The 21,223-nt window shown below is 42.1% G+C and overlaps 1 protein-coding gene across 5 annotated transcripts in view; it reads right to left on the bottom strand.

Moving 5' to 3' along the window:
• MYBPC1 (myosin binding protein C1) overlaps window positions 1-20,504 on the bottom strand; it is a 175,532-nt gene extending 155,028 nt beyond the window's left edge. For 2 of the 5 annotated variants that reach the window (XM_043541686.1, XM_043541699.1), the window contains exons 1-3: window positions 20,033-20,103; window positions 18,382-18,408; window positions 17,642-17,735 (exon numbers count right to left, since the gene is read on the bottom strand). In XM_043541686.1, the coding sequence (XP_043397621.1) occupies window positions 17,642-17,735; window positions 18,382-18,384 (97 nt within the window). In that variant the 5' untranslated portion in view covers window positions 18,385-18,408; window positions 20,033-20,103. Of the gene's footprint in view, window positions 1-17,641; window positions 17,736-18,381; window positions 18,409-18,835; window positions 18,871-20,032; window positions 20,104-20,422 lie in introns of those variants that run through there. The other 3 variants (XM_043541689.1, XM_043541707.1, XM_043541693.1) reach the window with 2 other exon arrangements.
• Between the last annotated feature and the right edge of the window lie 719 nt (window positions 20,505-21,223).

Raw genomic sequence — 21,223 nt, 5'->3', positions numbered from 1 at the left:
GCAGGAGAGAATTGCTGGCCAAATCCTTATTGGGTGTAAACTGGTATAGTGCAGATTGCTAGTATTCCAATAGGGTTTGTTGTGTTTTCATTTCACATGCAGGGAAAAATGTTTGCATGGTTAGATTTCCAACTGGTGATATTACAGTACAAGTATTTATTAGTTATATTCAGCTGTTAAGCGCTCATTAATATTACTGCAATGAAATTGGTTCCTGTAATACTGGAAAGAGGCATTATGACTAGCTGCCAGTTGTCTTTTCTCTTATTCCATCATTATTCTTGAGCCCGTGGCTCAGGTTATATGACTCTGGAATGTCAAGTAAAGGATTTATTTTTCCATCCGTCAGCTTATACTCTGTGTGCACTTGGATGGCATTCTGCTCATATAGCCTGGTTGCACAGTAATTCACCTTATAATCCATTGTATCAACATAGACTGTCCAATGTCCAAGCTCGTAGTAAGATGGCTGATACTTTATGTAGTGTACTGTCCTGAAAGCACACTCTTCTAAAATGCCGCCCTAGGGGCCAAGCTCTCTGGACTCAGAGCTCCTTACAATTTCAACAAGGTATTTTGCAATATCTTCTTTACCTTGAGAGAGGGAAAAAATATTCAGAAACGGTGCCTACTGCCTTCTAGCCTGCCCATATGTTCCCGAAATGCAGCATTGAGGCATGTTGCCGGGCAGAGTGAAAAAGTTTGTATTGTCTCTGCTTGTACAGGAGGATTGCATTCTCCTGAGTACCTTCAAGAAACGCACTAGAATGTTTATTTATTTTGTAAACGTGATGCACATGGAAGGGAGATTGTAGCGGGGTGGTTACCCTGCTCCGGCCCTGAAGGGGTTAAAGCAGTCCTGGAGAGGGCTGCAGTTGGGAAAAAAAGCTAGGCTGATTGGGGGATGCTGCTACAGCTGGGGCCACGCCCCAATCAGGCCACAGCTGGCCCTGTAAGAGGGCTGAGGGCCAGAAGCTGGAGGAGTCTCTCTCTGGCAGTGGAGAGAGAAGGACCTGGCTGCCTGAGAGAGAAGGGTACCTGGAGTGGAACAGGGCTGGGGAAGGGCTAGAGGAGCTGGGGAGCTCCAGCCTGGAAAACCCCCAGGCTGCAGGCCTTGCTAAAGGCCAGGAAAGGTACTGGGGCTACAGAGGTGTAGCCTGGGAATAGGCAGAGGCAGCTGGTCCAACCCCCTTGCTGATGATGAATGGTTTACAGACTGCAGTCTGTCCCAGTGAGTGGGGGCTAGATGCTGACTGGCAGTAGCTACTGAGGCAAAAGCCACTGGGGATAGAGGGTTGGGGGTTCCCCTGGGTGGGGAGACCCAGATTGTGGGCTACTGCTGGGGGCAGAACCCTGATGTAGAGAGCTACCGGGGGTCCAGGAGGGAAGAGCTAATTCCCAAGAAAACCAGCAGGAGACACTGCACTGGTGAGTCGTCGCTTCGCTACAGAGACAGTAAAGCAGAAACAGAGACAAAGCATGTTTCTTATGCAAGGCAGTATGGCCTGGCAGCTAGAGCGCTGGCCTGGAACTCAGGAAGCCTCTATACTATTCCCAGCTTGACCACTGGCCTGCTGGGTAATGTTGGGCAACTCACCTTACTTCCCTTTGCCCTAGTTTTCCCCTGTTATATAGTGGGGAGAATGACATCTCCTTTATAAAGCACTCCAAGCTCTACCGACTGAAAAGTGATAAGACTTATAATATAAGATTATTATATGCCTCTGCCAAATCATCTCATTGGTGACCTCCTATACTCCATTATTACAGGTATCGACCTGTCCTGAATAAACCTACCAATCCTGGGCTTGAATCACGTAGCATGAAATTCACCCCTGCACAGAGAGCCAGCACAAGCCTAAGCAGCTCTAAGGATGTAGGTGCACAGGCCTTCTGCCCCGGGGAGTGACTGTATCTTCATCAGTCCTTATTCAGCTACATGCCAATGGGGAATTTTGCCAGAGGAAAGATTGTTATGAGCTGCATGTAAAGAGTTTGACACAAGAAGTTATTTGTAGTGCACAAGTTTTATTGGTCCTACAAAACTCAGGAATAATGCTGCATATTCTTGAGCACCATCTACTGGCAATTTATGCATTACCCAGTTATTTACATATATACAGACAATTCTGTTTGATAGAGAACTCCTCAATAAGGATTTCTTGATTTGAGCTATGTTGAGTAGGCCTAAATCATATGGCTGTCTTTACTATATGGACAACTGTCCAACTGTGGATAAGACTGAGCTCCTGTACATTTAATTTAAGTAGGGTGACCATATTTCCCTATGCTGAATATGGGACACCTGGTAAAATTACTCGTACTCAAGTGAGTTCAATGGCAATCAGTCAGAACCATGCAGTACAAACGTTCAAATTAACATCAAGTTGACTGAGCTCCTGTTAAAAAGAAATACCGTGTAGTTGGATTCTTTTTATTTACCTTCTTATCTTTAAGGCTTCAGGGTTCACACAGGGAGGGGTGACACACACACCCCTACCCCCACCCACCCACAGGGAGAGATGAGACACACACACACTCCCGTACACACTTCTCGCACAGTAGGGGTGACTGACCGACCTGACTCTCCCTGACCAGTGCTCGCCACCCTCCATGCCTGGCTGGGCCCTCGGGACGGACCTGTCTCTCCTGGTACCCGGCACCATGTCTTCCTGAGGCAACATGTGTGCGGGGAACACTCAGGGTCACGTTCCCTCCATCCCAGATTTCTGCCAGGGTTCACACCAGAATGTGGCCAGCAGCAGCCTTTTGGCACTGTGCAGAAGGAAAGGGACAGGAGCTGCTTCCAGCCGCAGGGGAGGAGGAGAGGGGGAAGGGATGACCTGGTCCATGCCTTTGCAGAGCTCATCTCTTCTTCTTCCCCCCCCCCCCCCCGGCGCCCCCACCATGGATGGAAGCAGCTTGTTCCTTCCTGCCCACACAATGTCGAAAGGCAGCTAACACCTCCAGGCTGCTGCTGGCCATAACCCAGCCACCTCCTCTCCCATCCTCCACCCCCTGACTACAGCACAGGCAGGAAGGAGTTAAGCCCAAAGGATGCATTGTGCACCAAGGCCCAGGGAACCTGACTGCAGGGGCTCAGCGAACCCAGCCAGAGAGGTAGCTCAGCAGGGGAGGATGCCTAGGGGATGGAGCAGCCCTGCAGGGCGGGGAAGGGTGCGGGGGTGAAGAGGGTTCTAAGCTCCTGCCCCAGGGGCTGCTGTGGAGACTCCAGGTTTGGGGTGTGAACAGGCTGGAAATCACTCCAGGCTGGAATTCCCTCCCCCCTGCCGCCCCAAGAGCTTAGCTGAGGGGCGAGAGGCTTCTCTGTGCCCATGGTGCGTGGGGCTTTGGCACATGCAGGACTCAGCTCCTCCTGGCCAATGCCCAGGGCTGGAGGGTCTTGGGCTTTCCCGGGGTGCCGGCCCAGCCAGAGGCAGTGGGGAAAGGAAGGAGCCTGACAGCCAGGCTGTAGGTGAGCTGAGTGCTTCGATCAGGGGCTGGTTCTCCGCACAGCACTGGGAGAGGGACGCACCCCACCGTGGGGATATGGAGGAGCAGTGGGGCTCGGGGGCTGAAGGGGCAAAGCAGGGAGAGAACAGCAAGAGGGGGTACACGTAAAAGGCCGATGGGTGGGTAGCAGAGGTGACATGTAACTGGCTGCTGCCTGGCACCTGCCCGCACTCACTGTCTGCCACAGCTCACAGCCAGTGCCACCCGGAAACCAGACAGGGGGCGGGGCCCTGCTGGCCAAGAGCCAGGAGGCAGTGGGGGCTGCGCTGACGGACCAGCAGGAGGAGCGGCTGTCCTTCTGTGCTGCAGCTTTGCCCCACCACCAGCCTTGTACACCCACCCGCATTGTTGGCCACTGGACCCCACCACTCACCACTGGTGGGCGGGCGGCTGGCAAGCAGGGATCCAGCCAGCAACAGGACTCGCCAGTACCGATGGGGAGGAGACAGAAAATACGGGACAATTTGTCCATTTTTAAGAAAAAGTCGGGACACCTGCAGGAGGGCTTAAATACAGGACTGTCCCTTTCAAAACGGAGTATCTGGTCACCCTAAATTTAAGGCAGATTTGAACTCCAGTCTCCAGTGATGAAAGGCTAATATATTAACTCATTGTATCACTTACCCACTCAAGCCCCAATCCTGCAACTGGATCCATGCATGCAGACCACTGCACTCTGCAAGAGCCTTCAGTGGGGCTCTGTATGGATGGAAGGGTCTTGCAGATCTTGTTGCAGGATTGGGGTCAAGAACTTTTTTGTCCCCTTCAAAAGCAAGTTTGTATACCAGGAAATTCCAAGCACTGACCAAACCTTGTCTTGAAACAAGCTGCCTTCAGTTCTGTGAAGATCCCAATAAATACAGGATTGAATGTACCACTGAGGCAGAGTGCTGAACTGATACAGGCTCTGTGCTCCTGTGACAGTTGGTTATTTAGCTGTGGTTGTCCAGATGTTGCCAAGACTGCAGCTGAAGTGCTGATTAACCCCCAAAACAGTTGATACCCGGGACATATATAGGAAATGATCCAAATTTTATGGGTGGCAAGGGAGAGTGTGCGAAACTTACACTATTCAACTAAATGTAGGGGGGTTTTGTGTATAATTATACTGTGGTGGAGACATTCCTCAGCTGCTCTAATTTGCAGCAGTGACGCCAAAGCCAGGAGTTACAACAGTTTTAGGATGTTCCATAGCTGAAGCTGCCCTGATAGCAACTTCAAGAGAAGATGCTATGGGTTCAGTCGCGGCTGCAGTCTTAAGAATGAAGGAGAAGTTAAGTGAAAAACGAAGAGGTGCAAAAAGCAACACTCCAAAACAATTCAGATCCATGCTCAATCAAACTGAAATACAAGGTTAGATTGCCATCTAGTGGTTCCTGCGCAACTCAAAAGAGAAGGAGGACTTGTGGCACCTTAGAGACTAACAAATTTATTTGACCATAAGCTTTCGTGAGCTACAGCTCACTTCATCGAATGCATTCAGTGGAAAATACCACTAAATGCATCCGATGAAGTGAGCTATAGCCCACGAAAGCTTATGGTCAAATAAATTTGTTAGTCGCTAAGGTGCCACAAGTACGCCTGTTCTTTTTGCGAATACAGACTAACACAGCTGCTACTCTGAAACAACTCAAAAGAGTTACGGTTCTCAGAACCGCAGCATAACCTTGCAGCATAACCTTGCAGATCGCTACCAGTTTATTCTCTCTGTAATATATTACACCCTTAAATTTACAGACATAATATTTTTGGCTGAAACAGGCTCAGATGAGAATGTTTTTCACTATTGCTATCGTCCTCTTGCTACTGCTAAATTTATTAACTAGTGGAGACACTAGCTAGGGCACAGTGACATGACCTTGTAACATACGATAAGCAAGCCTCACTACACAAGAACTCTGATGCAGCAGCATTATTAATCAGAATATTTTACCCTCTTTTTTCAGATATTTAAACTTATTCCACCCACAGTACACTATTTGGGGTACATTTCCTTACTCTTCTGATGCTTTTAGGCCCTTCAACATACTGTAGAGCACATTAATTGGGTGTTGGGGGCCAAGGAGAGAAGGGAGCTGGGACAAAAGCAAATATTTAAAACACGCCTAGGGACACTTAGATTTGTCCCCAGTGTTCTGAATAAAAAATATGTTTTAAAGAGAATGTGAGGTATAGACAGTAACATTGCGACCATTCTCTGTTACACTTACCCAGCAGGGTTGCTGTAGTTCCTACTAGATTGCTAATACTGGTTGTGAGAGTCATATTATATAATCAGAGAGTAACTGAAGCTACACATAGCATTGTATTAGTTACATATGACTACTTAATTCTGTGCAAATCTTTTGTCGCAGCCCTGCAGCTCTTCTCATGTATTTCCATGATACAATCATATAGATTAATAAATGTTAAGACCAGAAGGGACTATTACAATAGTCTAATTTGTTCTGTATAACACAAGCTGTAGAATTACACACAGCAATTTCTGCATCAAGCCACAACTTTTGGTTGAGCTACAACATATATTATAGAGAGTTATTCAGTTTTAACTTAAAGACTTCAAGTGTTCGAGAATCTACCATCCTTTGGTAAATTGATCCTCATTCTTAAAAATTTGCACCTTATTTCCAGTTTGAATTTGTCTAGCTTCATCTTCCAGCCATTGGATCTTTTTATGCTTTTTTTCTGCTAAAGTAAAAGACATCTACAGTCAGAAATCTTTTCAGCATACATGTACAACCTAGGGTCACCATACATATTTAGGGACACTAAATATGTAGCTACATAAATATAGTAAAAGTATCTGTTCCTAAAATCTATCCAGCTCCCTCTAGTTGTTTTGGAAGTGTTAACAGCTTTTAAAGTGACCTCTTATTCCTCTTTATCAATGTTAATTCATCCATGTAAGTACACTTGTAGTTGTAATCCAGTCATCCTTTTAAATTCACACACAATATACCCTGGCCTCACTCCATTGCCTGCTCCAGTCATGAATATCCCCCCTTCCCCACCCACCCATATTCTCCCACTGAAAAAAATGAGATCTTAACTTTCTAATTGTTTGCCCTTCTTTCTAGTTCTCCTGACCTCTCTCCCCAGTCCCCACCAATTCTTCTTAAGAGCATGTGCTCTTCCCCCTTTCCCTCTACAAATTCTCTTTACACCCTCATTTCTTCTCGGTCTGAATTCCCTCAAATTCTTCTACCCCTCATAAAGTGCTTTTCTAGCAGTTCCCTACAATTCTCCTTCATCCCCATTTCTCTCCATCTACAGATATATACTCTCACCAGTTAGACTAGGGCCAGTTAGACAGGCAGAACTGCAGGGTCACAATGCATGGATGAGATGATGGTATTTAGGTTTATTAGGAACTGGGGAACCTTTTGGAAAAGTAGGAGCCTATACAGGAAGGATAGGCTCCACCTAAACCAAAACAGAACCAGGCTGCTGGCATATTAAATTAGAAAGAAGGAGGAGTTTTTAAACTAAGGGCTGTGGGAAAGCTGACAGGTGCAGAGGAGCACATGGTTTGGAGAGAGACACCCCTTTGGGAAGGATTTATTAAAGGGGATACTCTATATCTTAGTAAAGAGGAGAATAGAAGTTGCTAAAGTACAGGTAGGAACTGAAGAGAAACAGTCAAATGAAAAAGAGTCCCTGTCAATTACATCACATGAAGGCAGACAACTAAATATTGACAGATTTTATAAGTGTTTATATACAAATGCTAGAAGTCTAAATAATAAGGTGGGGGAACTTGAGAGCTTGGTATTAAATGAGGATATGATTATAACAGGCAAATTGGTTGACACTATAGTAAAGAATAGAATTATCAGACACATGGGTGAATATGATATGTTGGGGAAGAGCCAACATGGCTTTTGTAAAGGGAAATCATGCCTCACCAATCTATTATAATTCTTTGAGGGTGTCAACAAGCATGTGGGCAAGGGAAATCCAATGGCTGTAGTGTACTTGGACTTTCAGAAAGCCTATGACAAGGTCCACCACCAAAGGGTCTTAAGCAAAATAAGCAGTCATGGGGTAAGAGGGAAGGTCCTCTCCTGGATCAGTAACTGATTAAAAGATAGGAAACAAAGGGTATGAATAAATAGTCAGTTTTCACAGTGGAGAAAGGGTCCCTCAAGGATCTGTACTGAGATCAGTGCTTTTCAACATATTCATAAATGTTCTCGAAAAAGGGGTAAACAGTGAAGTGGCAAAGTTTTCAGATGGTACAAAATGACACAAGATAGTTAAGTCCAAAGCTAGCTGCAAAGAGTTACAAAGGGATCTCACTAAACTGGGTTACTGGGCAAGAAAATGGCAGATGAAATTCAGTGTTGATAAATGCAAAGTAATGCACATTAGAAAACATAATTCCAACTATGCATACAAAATGATGGGGTCTGAATTAGCTGGTACCACTCAAGAAAGAGATCTTGGAGTTATCATGGATAATTCTCTGAAAACATCTGCTCAGCGTGCAGCAGCAGTCAAAAAAGCGAACAGAATGTTAGGAACCATTAGGAAAGGGATAGAAAATACCATAGTACCTCTCTACAAATCTATTGGATGCCCACGCTTTGAATAGTGTGTGCAGTTCTGGGTGCCCCATCTCAAAAAAGATATATTAGAATTGGAAAAGATACAGAGAAGGGCAACAAAAATGATTAGGGATATGGAACAGTTTCCATATGAGGCAAGATTAAAAAGATGGGGACTGTTCATTTTAGAAAAGAGGTGACTGGGGAGGGAAGGGCGGAATATGACTGAGGTCTATAAAATCATGAATGGCGTGGAAAAAGTGCATAAGGAAGTGTTATTTACTCCCTTCACATAACACAAGAACCAGAGGTCACCCAATGAAATTAATAGGCAGCAGGTTTATAACAAACATAAGGAAGTACTCCTGCATACAACGCACAGTCAACTCATTGCCACAGGATGTTGTGAAGGTCAAAAGTATAAGTGGGTTCACAGAAGAATTTCATAAGTTCGTTGAGGATAGGTCCATCAATGGCTAATAGCCCACATGGTCAGGGACACAACCCCATGCTCTGGGTGTCCCCAAATCTCTGTTTGCCAGAAGCTGGGACTGAATGACAGGGGATTGGTTACTCATCAATTACCCTGTTCTGTTCTTTCCCTCTGAAGCATGGGGGCACTGGTCACTGTTGGAAGACAGGATACTGGGCTAGATGGCCCATGAGTCTGGCCCAGTATGGCTGTTCTTATGTTCACCACTGCTGTTAACTCTCCATGCTTTGTTCAGAAGATTATCAAACCAACATGCCAAAGCCTAATGTTTATATCAAAATTTAAAAAAAATAATTGTATCAATCTCAATAAGTATTTATTTTCTTGGCAAACAGCTGAGGTCAAAAGAGGCAAATCTGAACATACAATGACTGAACTAATCATGTTAGACAAAGTAGACATTTAATTTGATACATGCTGTTGTAAGATTCAAGCGAATATAAAAAAAAAGCGTGGAAGGGGAGACATAGACATAATAACTAAACTCACTCAGCTTCCTAAATAGTTTGCACACATTCAGAAAGTTCAAGTTAGTTACATTTTGTACTTGCATGTTTATTTACACAGAGAAGGAATCACAAATTAAAGAGCTTCATCTCACACTCTAACCTCGGGTAATGTTCCTGGTATGGTAGGATTGGACCCAAATGTGTAGTACCAGAGACAGTCTGCTGTCTTTTCTATTATATTAAAGTCTGTATGTTACAAGAAATGTCAACAAAAACAAAACACTGATAAACCGAATCCTGCACTCCTTAGTCAGGCAAACTCCCACTGACTTCAATAATTGGACCCATTATTGGTATAATATTATGGCTTCACTCAAGTTTCTTGTAATACAACCTTTCTATCATTAAAAATTAACTTCAGTTAGAGTTTTGCTTGCTAGGGAATGTAGTATTGGAGCCACTATCAAAAGTGATTGCCTTACCACCCCCAATATTAATAAACAATATATAGGGCCTGATTTTGATCTTACCTACATTGGTGTAAATCAGGATTAACTATCAAAGTCAATTGAGTTACTCTGGGGTAAAAATCAGTGTGAGATCAGAATCAAGCCTGTTCTTTTCATAGCCATCTAGATTATTCTACGCTGGAGCTACTTCCTCATGATTTCATGTTAATGTCAGACAGGTCAGGTCAACATTGTTAATGCCCTTTACAAACCAGTTTTTTCTCCATACATATTTGTGTTTATAGTTACCATGGGCAAATCAAGGCCTTGTGGGACTGGGTACAGATCCCATGGATCTGTCTGGGACAAAACCTGCAGTGACATCAATGATGGTGTAAGTTGGTCAGTGAACAGGTGTAAATGGTAAAGCAATGCGACTTGCATTAACTTTGCACTGAGTGCACGTATTCTGTATCTAAATTTAATTTCCTCTACACTAATAAAGCGTGAGGCTGCTGAGCGGAGACAGAGAGTGGTATTTTAAACATGTAAATTATAACTACTTAAGAGAACGTAAAAAATACATTTGTTATTTACAACTGAATATGAAATTGCTGCCCCTTTAAAAATGCAGCTTCTAGAATTATGAGGAAAAGAACTGTAAATAAATTTTAAAAAGTTTAATCCCTGATGAACCCCTTCCTGGTATGGTAGCTCTCCCAGTGAGTGTCACTGCCAGCAATGAAATGGGTACCTGGAAATCCTGACTCTGTGTATCAAGGAGTTAATTTAAATGCTTAAGGATTAGTACCTTCACTAGCATTCACAGGTCCCAGCTTCCATGTCATGTGGGCATACAAATCCAGTATGATATTTACTTATAAAATATCACTAATGAGAAGTATTGGTTAATAAAGTTAGCACTAGTGGCAGGCGGTTGAACACCCTCCAGCTTGTATTTCATGTACATCCATCTGAAAGCAAGTCTGAGTAGTGGAGTATAGGTACATATGAACTCTGTGATTTGAAAACTCAGAGCCATACCCTTCCATTTTTCCATGCACAGACGTGCCAGTGAAGTCAATGAGAGTCGCATGAGGATCAATGTCAGGATGTGGCCTGTGATGTCAAACAAGCAACAGGCCAGATTCTGATCTTGGTTACAGAGGTGTGAATCTGAAGTAACTCCTGTAATTGATATAATGGAGATCAGAAACTGACCTAACAACTGCTGCTTGTACGGTCAATGAAAGTTTCTCATTCACTGCAATGGGCACAAAATTAGGCCAGCACCGAACCTCTCTTTTTTGATCATCACACCCATGGGTGTGTGTGTGTGTGTGTGTGTGTGTGTGTATTACATTTTAAAAGAAAAATATATATTGAGAGAAGAGTTGTGAGCTTTAAGATACTTCTAACTATTAAAAAGACAAATTAATGTGACACATGTCTAGCCGTTAGCATGCTGCAGCTCAGGGTCATTGTTATACATGTAATTATTATAAGTGATCCAGTCATCGGAACACTGGTATTCTTGATTGTACTGAAGATACTGACAATAAACTGTTTCTTTTCCCAGGAAGTAACATGGGGAGAGTCTTTGTAAAACAGCTGCACTGAACTGATATGTCAGCTTCCTTCGGATTTTAATGATTTCCCCTGTTCTTCCATAGTTCCTCAATGCTCTGGCCATTTTCTGGTATGTCATGACCTTGCGGTTTCCCTTTCTTTCCCCCCACAGCTCTGCAAGTTTCTCCTTATTTTTGGAAACAAACTGGAAGACACCATGGGGTTTATCCACCCACTGGATGCAGTTTGCCATATCTGGGTCACACAGAGACTCATGAAGATATTCAAACAGGCGAAGCTTTTTTCTCCCTATCAAAAAATAAAATGCAAATGGTCAGAGCATAACTCAGATCCATTTTGAAAGATGGGCAGCTGCCCTTTCCCTGGAAAGGAGACTTAAAGGTAAAGTCTAGGTCAAGGCAGTACCCAGTCACAGATTAAAAGGCCAGTATAACTGGAGCAGTAGAAGACCAGCAACAGATTTAATGGGGCTATGGTTGTGAGATATAGACAGACTGTGGCAATGGGGATTTGATCATTACTAGATTGAGAGTGGGGTATATGGTGACTATAAGAAACATTTGGCACTTTGGTAGCTGGCCTCAAAAGTGGCAAATCTAACAAGATATTTAGACAGTCTTCTAATGAACGCTTAGGGGAGCCCATAGTCAAGGTAATATTGGAACCAATGCCATGGAGCAATGCAGGAAAGAGGTTCTGAATGGAACCGGTCAGAATATTTAGGCAAAAGGGGTTGTTGTTATTGCTGAAATATGCTGTTTTGTCAAAGCCAAAACAATTTGGGTTCAACAATTCGATTCTGACCAACTGGGAAAGTTTCTGAGGTCCAGGGTGGACTTGCTGGTCAATTCGAGAGAGAGATCTGATTCAAAACCCTGACCTTTTTGATCACAAAATGGGCATTTGACACAATTCCATTTCACAAAAATGTTTGAAAGCTTTTGTTTTCATTCCAAGGTGGAACTAAAACAAATTTTAATGCCTCAAAAGTTGTCATGAAACAGAATTGTCATCCTCCAGCCACCTCTAGTTCTGGAGACTTAAGGTAGATTACTAGGAAAACGGCATAAATCCAGGGCTTTAAAGTTGCTTTTCTCTGAAGTGTTTCTAGTTCCATGCTCAGAGTCAGCTAGACAGGGGATGAGAAGCCAGTGTAAAGAAGTGGGACTTAGGGCAGGTCTACAATAAAAGCGCTACGTTGGTGCAGCTGTAGCATGTCTGGTGAAGATGCTCTCTGCCGACGGGGGAGCGCTCTCCTTGAGAGGCAGGAGCTATGTTGTTGGGAGAGTGTCTACAGCCAACATGGCACCAGCGTGGACAGCACTTAGGTTGCTGTCACTTGAGTCGCTTGGGGGTGGTGGTGTCTTTTTCACACCCCTGAGCGACCTACATTATATCGACTCAAGTGGTAATGTAGATCTGCCCTTAATTTTATTGAACACAGGGGAACAATCTGGGGAAGGGAGAGTCCTTGCAGAAGTTCCACTTTAACCAAAGTGGAAGCAGACTGCTGGCACCTAAAGCTAATACGATTTGGGGGGATTGTTTTAAACTAGGAGGGGGGAAGCTGACAATTGCCCAGAAGCACTTATTCCAGACCAAGACATCTGCTAGGGATGACAGTAACCCTGCATCTGGTAAAAAAGAATAGGACAGCTGAACTGGAGGAGGAACCACTTGAGCTCAGAGGTACTTTCCAGAAAAGTAACAGGATGTCAGACTAAGGAGTTAAATAAAAATAGGCATACAGCTATGTAGCCTATAGGACCCATATTATCTAAACAATATTATTAACCTCCCTAAAATCAGGCCACAGTGAGAAATAAATACTCTGCTACTATGATGAAAAGTTTAAAAGCAAAAATAAGTGAACTAGAATGCCTGGCAATGGAAGCGGGCCCGGGACATAATAGGCATTTCTGAAACTTGGTAGAATGACAAAAGTCAAGGGGCCCTGGCTAGAAATTATACAGGAAGTTGTAGCAGTAGCACTATAATTAACAGATTCCATATAATAAAGTTAAAAGTTTGGAGTGGAAAATCTGTATGGCTCCAAATCCCAAGTCAGAAGAATACAAATATACTAGTAGGGTGTATAGTTCTGGACTCTTGAGCAGCAGAAGGCCCTTGAGTGCACAGGGTTGAAAGAGATCAAACAGGCAACTAAGTCTAATAAAAGAATAATAACTATATGTATCTTCAACTAACAGCATGTAAAATGGTCAAGTATTGCATTAGGATAAGTTTTAGAGAGGCAATATTTCCATATTTTTAATGTTTGCTTCTTGGAATAGTGAGCTCTAGTGCACGCAGGAGGGGAGAGGCTATTATTGACTTAGTCCCAAAGAGTTTATTCAAGAAGTAACTATAGTTGAACCCCTAGGTCATAGTGACCAAAGTATAACCAAGTTTAACATCAGTCAGCAAGGGAACATAACAAAAGCTAGCACTCTGAGACTAAATATTAGAAAGGGAGATTTCAAACACAACAGAAAAGGGAAACTACTCAAGAAGACCCTCTAGTCAAAAAATGAGCATTTCATTTCAGCATGAAGGCTGCTTAAGTCAATCATAGCAGAGTCACAGAAGGCATGCTTACCCCGAAACAAAAACAAGCAGAAAGGCAAGTAAAACAGAGTGGTTAAATTGCAAGATGCACGAGCCAAACCAGATATCCTTCAGAAAATGGAAATCCAACTCTAGTAAAGTCAATAGAATGGAGCATAAACTATGGTAGGTAAAATTCACAATGGAATTTAGGAAAGCTAAAAGGGAATTTGAAGAGCAAAGAGACAAAGACACAAAATAAATTAAAATTTTATTTAGGTATATCAAAAGCTTACCAGGGAATTGATGAGTCTGCTGGACCACAGGGAATAAAAGAAGCAAAGAAAGCGGATAAGTGGACATTTGCAGAGAGCTAAATGATTTCTTTGCACTGGTCTTCACCACAGATGATTTACCTTTTTTCAGGTAAGGAGGGGATATTGTCAGAGACTGAGACATCAAAAGATGTATCTATTCTTGGAAAATGACAATATTCTGGTGGAGCAACATTTTGATGTAGAGCATTCTATAAATCACTCAGATGGCTAGATTATTCCAGTCTTTTTGCTATCTGTCTGCAGACCTCAGATCAGAATTAAGCCCTCTGGGAGTTGTATTCCAGTAAATATTACATCAAAAGATTAATTACATTTCTCCTGATAATAGTAAAGGAAAGAACTGAGGAAATAATAAAAGAAGCATGATTCACCACTTCTAAAAGAAGGTTGGAGATAACACAATGTTCACAGATAGCAGAGTTCTTTCTACACACCTTTCCCTCCTTTTTGCTGGCTAGCAGTAGTATGCATCACTTGGTTTTCTGGAATATTCGACAGAGTGTGGTAAACAGTTCCTTCAGAATATAAATCTGTTGCACTATTCTTCAAGAAATTAAGACAACAAAGCGTTACTACCAGAAAACACCATGTGAGAAAAAGAAAACTTGAAAAGAACTGGCTCACTGGATAGCCTAAGGAATCCTACCATTCATCACATGACACACAGGAGATTTCCCCCCACCACTACTGTGTGTAGTACGCAGTGTTAATAAAGAGAACTGTCAAACTAGGGGCTGATTACCATCCCATGGGGAAACAAGGTGAGTGAGGTAATATATTTTATTGGACCAACTTCTGTTGGTGAGAGAGACAAGCTTTCAAACGACACAGAGCTTTTTTTCAAGTCCAGGAAAGATATTCCTAGCGTCACGTCTAAATAACATATTTTTATAGCAAAAGTAGTTAGCACATATTCTAAGGGACATTGAAGCTAGAGTGATCTGTTAACACCCTCTGCAGTCATAGGACAAAAAGGGTAGTTAGTGGGTTACAGATTGTTGTAATAAGCCATAAATCCAGTGTCTCTGTTCAGTCCATGATTTTTAGGCTATGTCTACACTACAGGTTATATCGGTGTAACTTACGTCACTCAGGGGGATGAATAAATCACTCCCGCCCCCCACCGGACCTCATAAATTACACCAACATAGGAACTGGTGTGGGCAGCACTAAGTCACAGGGGCTGGAGTAGTTAAGCCAACAGGAGAGCTTAGAGTGGCTACATTAGAGAGATTTAATTACCTCTTGCTGCATTGATGCAGCTGCGCTGCTGTAAACTCTCTTGTGTAGCCATGCCCTTAGTGTCTAGCAAAGTTATGAATTTAAGCTCCCAGGCTCATCGTTTGAAAGTGTTGGACAGGTTCCCTTTGAGGATGAGCTACACGTGACTCTCACCAGGGCTTCCCACTGTGGAGGGGACTTTGTGGGGAAGGCAATGCAGCCTAGGGCCTAGCAGCATACTAAGAAGCAGACCATGGAGTAAGGGAGATGTTTTCTATCAGTACTTGGAAGACCACTCATTAAAAAAATGGAGAATGGGTAGAGTTGTACCATGAGCCCCCACCCTGCCCTCTGCCACCTGCCCCACTCTAAAATTAGGCTGGTGGTGAGGCAACCACATGCACAGTACTTGGCAATCTTGCTTTCCTTCTTACAAGTCAAGAGAATAAGTCAGTCACGAGAATCATTTAAATACATCCTAAAATGGGGAGAGACTGGACATTGGAGTTTGTTCTTCTCAGCCTGCTGTCCAAATACTATAAAGGTGACCTGTCCCCACCTTACTGGTAGTTTTGTCTGTTAGTCTGCAGAGCTCCAGTGATCCACATTAATCGATGAACCACTGTGCAAAAGACTAAGAATTACATCTCCATCAGTACCCTTTGATCTCCTCTAGCCAATGGTGTCAAATAGTTAATCTTGGTGCTAAAGTGAAACACACTGTGCAAAGATTTTCCCATGCAGCTTATTCTGAATTACTCCTGACCAGGCAGGCGCCGAGTTTCTAATCTGCCAGGGGGTGTTTCCCCCAGCTCTGCCCAGGCCCCACCCTCACTCCACCTCTTCCCCCAATGCCCCATCCTCACCCTGCTTCTTCCCACCCCTACTCCGCCCCCTCCTCGCCTCTTCCCTGCCTCTTCACGCCCCCGCCTCGCCTCTTCCCGCCCAATTCCATCCCCTCCCCCAAGCGTGCTGCGCCCTCACTCCTCCCTCCGCCCTCCCAGAGCCTCCTGACACCGCGAAACATCTGATCCGTGGCAGGCAGTAGGTGCTGGAAGGGAGGGGGAGGTGCTGATTGGTGGGGCCCTCCGACAGACTGGAGGAGCTGGGGGGAGGGAGAGGCATTGATAGGAGGGATGCCGATGGGTGCTAAGCACCCACCATTTTTTTCCCATGGGTGCTCCAGGGCTGTGAATGTGAAATATAAACAGCCAGCTTTCATTCTTATGGCTGCTTGCTACACTATGTGATTTACTTACTATTACATTTCTCCAATTGTATACTGGTTCCTCTGTAGGTGGTGCTGCAGAGTAGTTTGGACTTGCTCGGAGATGAGGATGGTGGTTGATTAGGGCCAGGCAATTTTTATAATCTACTTGAAAATTTGGAAAAAAGAATGAGTGATAAAAGGGAAGAAAAGGAAATAATTTTTTTTAAAATCACCTAAATCTTCCTTCCGGGTCTACCATTTTACCTTGTCCTTCTTTGTCTGCCTTCTAGGTTATAAATTCTCCAGAGCAGGGACTCTCTTCATATTGGTGGCTTATCCAGCACCAAGCATATAGTACTCATATACTAACATTAATAATAATAATTAATTAATAATAATTAATAATAATGTCACTAGGTTGTTGGGTTATTTAGTTTGATGGAAAACAGAATTCATGAAAAGAGGCTCATTGATCAATATAAAATAGTTTGGATAATAAAGAAAAGGCCCATGCTCACCAAATATAATGATGAAAGCAGGGAACATCATAGAAAACTAAAACAAATGTTAGAATTGTTAGAAAGGAAAAGAATACTTTGTACACTTTCTATGCAGATGTCCATCAGTACAAGCAAGTGGAATGAAATAATAAATAGAATTCTGTAAGCATGATTTTAGGCAGTTCTATCCTGTTGATCTGAAAATCTTCATAATAAGGGACCTACAGAATGTTACGAATCTAAACAAAATACAGGGAAAATATTCCTGTGGTGTGAGCACCTGCAATGCCAAAAAGAATTTACACTGAAATAACTAAATTTCTCAGGATGTTTAAAGATAGCATAAGGCGGGGTGGCCACCTGAGCCTGAGAAGGAGCCAGAATTTACCAATGTACATTGCCAGATAGCCACTGTAATATGTCAGCAGCCCCCCATTAGCTCCCCCTGCCCCGCTTCCAGTGCCTCCTGCCCACCGGCAGCCCTGTTGATCAGCGCCTCCCCCTCTTCCCGGCACCTCCCTATCAGCTGTTTCATGGTGTGCAGGAGGCTCTGGGAGGGAGGGGGGAGGAGCGAGGGCTTGGCAGGCTCAGAGGAGCGGGCGGGAAGGGGTGGAGTGGGGGCGGGGCCTGTGGCAGAGCCAGGGGTTGAGCAGTGAGCACCCCCTGGCCAACTGGAAAGTTGAAGCCCGTAGCTAGAAACTATTGTCCAAACAAAGCAGTTTAAGATTTTTAGTGTGTAAAAAATTAAAAATGATTAAGTATAATGGAAAATAATTCTTTTTACCTGGTGAATACTGAATCTCACCATCAGAATGTTGCTGTAACACCTCCAAGGCATCTTCAAAGGCTTGACCCAATATGTCTTGGTCAGAATAATTCTGTAAGAACAATAGGTCTTTTCTGCTTGAAATCAACAAAGAATAGCTTTGATCCTTCAAATTCCAGTTACTTGGAAAATCCCAAATAAATAGAACAACATAATAGATTTTGCATAGAATAAACCATCCTGGAAGAATATAAATTTTGCAGATACTGACAGCCTGATCCTGTAACCCTTATGCATATGACTAGTTTCTGGTCCTTTGAAAAGTTTCTTTGAGATCCGTAGGACTATTAATGTGAGTATAAAATTACTCATGAGTGCAAATGTTTCCAGTGTCTTTAATTTGCAGCAAAAGTTTACAAAATTGTTGGATTGTTTTATAGTCTTTAATAGGAAGATTTATATCTGTAATATAATATGACTTATTAAAACTAAAGTTATGAAACAATAACATAGATGTGGCTTAACATGTGACACACAAGTTAGGAACTGCAGGCTACAATATTGTAAAGAAGCATATAGGAAACCACACTGTGGAATTTTACAAAACCACTTTTTGCCATTGTATGGCAGTTCGGTATTTTATTCAAAGTAGGGATAACAATAATTTTGCAAACTATGCAAACTCCTAAGTGTTTTCTAGTAGTAAATTGGAAGCTGTTCTTAAATGAAAAATAAGAATAAAGGGACTGCTGACTTACCATTATTTCAATACCAAAGTTGCAATCCTGTTTAAAAGGAAACAATATTATTTTCAGGTATTTCAACATCACTAAAATTACTTCAGTAGAATCAATGGAGTTACTCCAGATTATTAACAGTGCAACTCAGAACAGAATGTGGTTAAATATTTATGTAATTTACATCATTATTGATAAAAACCTATCTACATTTAGAAAGTGCACTTTGATTGAAATTTTTAATATAATTAATATTAAATTAGTTACAACATTGATTTTAGAGATTTGTCTTGGATTTTGTATTAAAAATTCCACACAATTTCTCAAAATTAAGATTTCATGGAAGCACCACGTTACTTTCATTAAAACTATTAGTTCTGACATTATTACCTCACATATCTAACCTCTATATATGAACATTTTAGAGAAATTTTAAAGTGAATATATATTGCTATTGGCATTAAATCTTGATTACCTCAACCGCTTAATTTCCCAAAGATTATTGTCCTGACTCAACTGCAGGTATTTAAGTCTTTCTGGTTTTCAGACGTCACTGAACACAAGAATAGTTCCCCCCCCCTCCATAATTTAGCATATAAATATGTATGCATATACATAGCCCTCCAGAGTAATTGTCAGTCCCTCAAGCAAATTAGGTTGTTTTATAAACAGTGATGATAGATTAATTTTTAATCAGCCGAACACAGAATATATGTGATGTGCAGTATTATGTACAGATGGTTCCTTAGCATTTCTTTTGGCACATATAGATATATATATATATTTATGCAGTTTTATATAATTAGTTTTTGCTATCTCTCTGAAATATGCCCTGTAATTTTTTTCAGTTTTAAGTGTAATATTAAAATTATCTTAAAAATTCAATCAAGCTATATTTTACCTCATTAAAGGTTTGATCCTGCACCATTGAAAACAGTGGAAGTTTTGGCACTGACTTCAATGGAAGTAGAATTAAGCTCGATAAGAGAATCTGGATGAGGTATTTAAATATAAACGAGAAACAAATACTTTGTTCCTAACTGACCATAAAGATCTGACATGTTAAATACACTCCTGTAAACAAGTAGCAGTATATTTTAAAATATATATCAAGGTACTATCTAATTTTATAAATGTCTTTTAAACCCTTCCTGACTAAATTGTTTCAGAACCATATATGTGGTTCTGAAAGTCTAAACAAAAAGAGTGAAATCCCGGCCCAACAACGTCAATGGTTGTTTTGCCATTGACTTCAGTGAGATCAGGATTTCTCCTCAATGTAACAGACACAGGACTGTCCAAGTTGCTCTTTGGTATAAAGCTATTGATTTTGATTTCAGAGGTAACTGAAGACAGATTTTGGCCCTGGTATTTGTTGCATTCTGAGCTTTAGAATTTCATTTAAAGGCTTGATTCTGCATTGCTGAAATCCATCGGAGTTCATATTTAAAACCAGCATTCCTGGCATTTCAATTAACATACATTTCTTAAAATGGAGCTGTTTTATCCCACCAAAACTCCAGACTAGTAAGTGGTAAAGTTGATTACACAGCTACAATAATTGATGGTTTACATAGCCTAACAAGGTAAAATATTGGTAACCACTGAAAGACTGTACCATTTGCAGAGCTGAAAACAGAGAAAGAGAGAGAAAAATAATCTGAACACTTACCTAGGATAGAAACTTCACGTACAACACAAAGAACCAGTTTTATAAATAATGAAGGACTGAATTATTACAGCAATAGGCTGGCAGAAAGGTTCCATTAAATAGCTGAATTTGGGGAAGTGCTTCAACTAGGGGTTTTTGTTTTGTTTTTGAGCAAAGGTGCAGCACAGTGCCATCATAGTTTATAATTTTGTGTAGGTCAGTAGATAGAATGACTATGTGCTGCATAATGTTTTTTCCAAAATAGTAGCAATTTATTCTGGAATAAAGTGTTTAAACTATTGCTTAAAATATGCAAAATTATAAGCAAATAAAATTGATTCTGTGTGACTGTGGAACAGCCTTGTAAAATTGTCATGAAAATGTTACAGCACAAATACAAAATTTGCTTACCTTCCTTTTGCCATGATGATTGGGATGGGGTGTTGGAGTGGAGAGAGAAGTGAATAGTGTCCCAGCCGTACTGGAAGAAAGACAGGAGGCAATGGATGTGGTTTAATTAGCCCACAACCTTATTCACTTAAAATACCTGATAATAAATTATACAGCGCTGGTCATAATTTCCTTAATTGGTTCCCCCAATTTGGGATGGCTGCTCTCAGCCCTCCTCCTTCCCAACCTGGTCCCAGCCAGCCTGTTGCTGGGACCTTGCTGCCATCCCTTTGTATGAGGTTTAAGGGGTCTGGAAAAGGAGGGGGGGTTGGCTCCCTGTTGTACCAGATGTTAGGAGTACTGAACCCCCTTTCCCCAGCTTCCTTAAGGGACGCTTTTCTCTAAATCCTCATCCAATCTATTTTGTCTGATAACCTTCCGTAACTTGTACCTGTACTCGACACCTGTCACAGCAATGTGCCAACAATTAGCTTGGCTGTCTCCCCCACTGTCCACCAGATTCACCAATATTTACAGATTCCTTCCCTACTATCAGACAAAAATACATCTGCTCCCCAGTCAGATGGGTTTATCCCCATCCATCCTGAATAACTGGTGCCCAAAAAGATATGTGCAGATGAGTAATTACAAGTTCCTTTGGATCACAAATGAATTTATACATACATTTGTACATCTATACATCCTAAATATGTTTGTGGATCTAGGCCCTGGTGTCTGCAGTCATGGTAACACATTTTACTCATCCATCAATCTTCCCTGAGAGGGTGACCTTCTAGGATTTTGCTAGTAGAATTTTGGAAG

The sequence above is a fragment of the Chelonia mydas genome, chromosome 1 (assembly GCF_015237465.2).
Source record: "Chelonia mydas isolate rCheMyd1 chromosome 1, rCheMyd1.pri.v2, whole genome shotgun sequence".
NCBI classification, from domain to species: domain Eukaryota; kingdom Metazoa; phylum Chordata; order Testudines; family Cheloniidae; genus Chelonia; species Chelonia mydas.
Note: the sequence above shows the minus strand (reverse complement) of the source record. Positions and strands in the feature narration are given on the sequence as shown.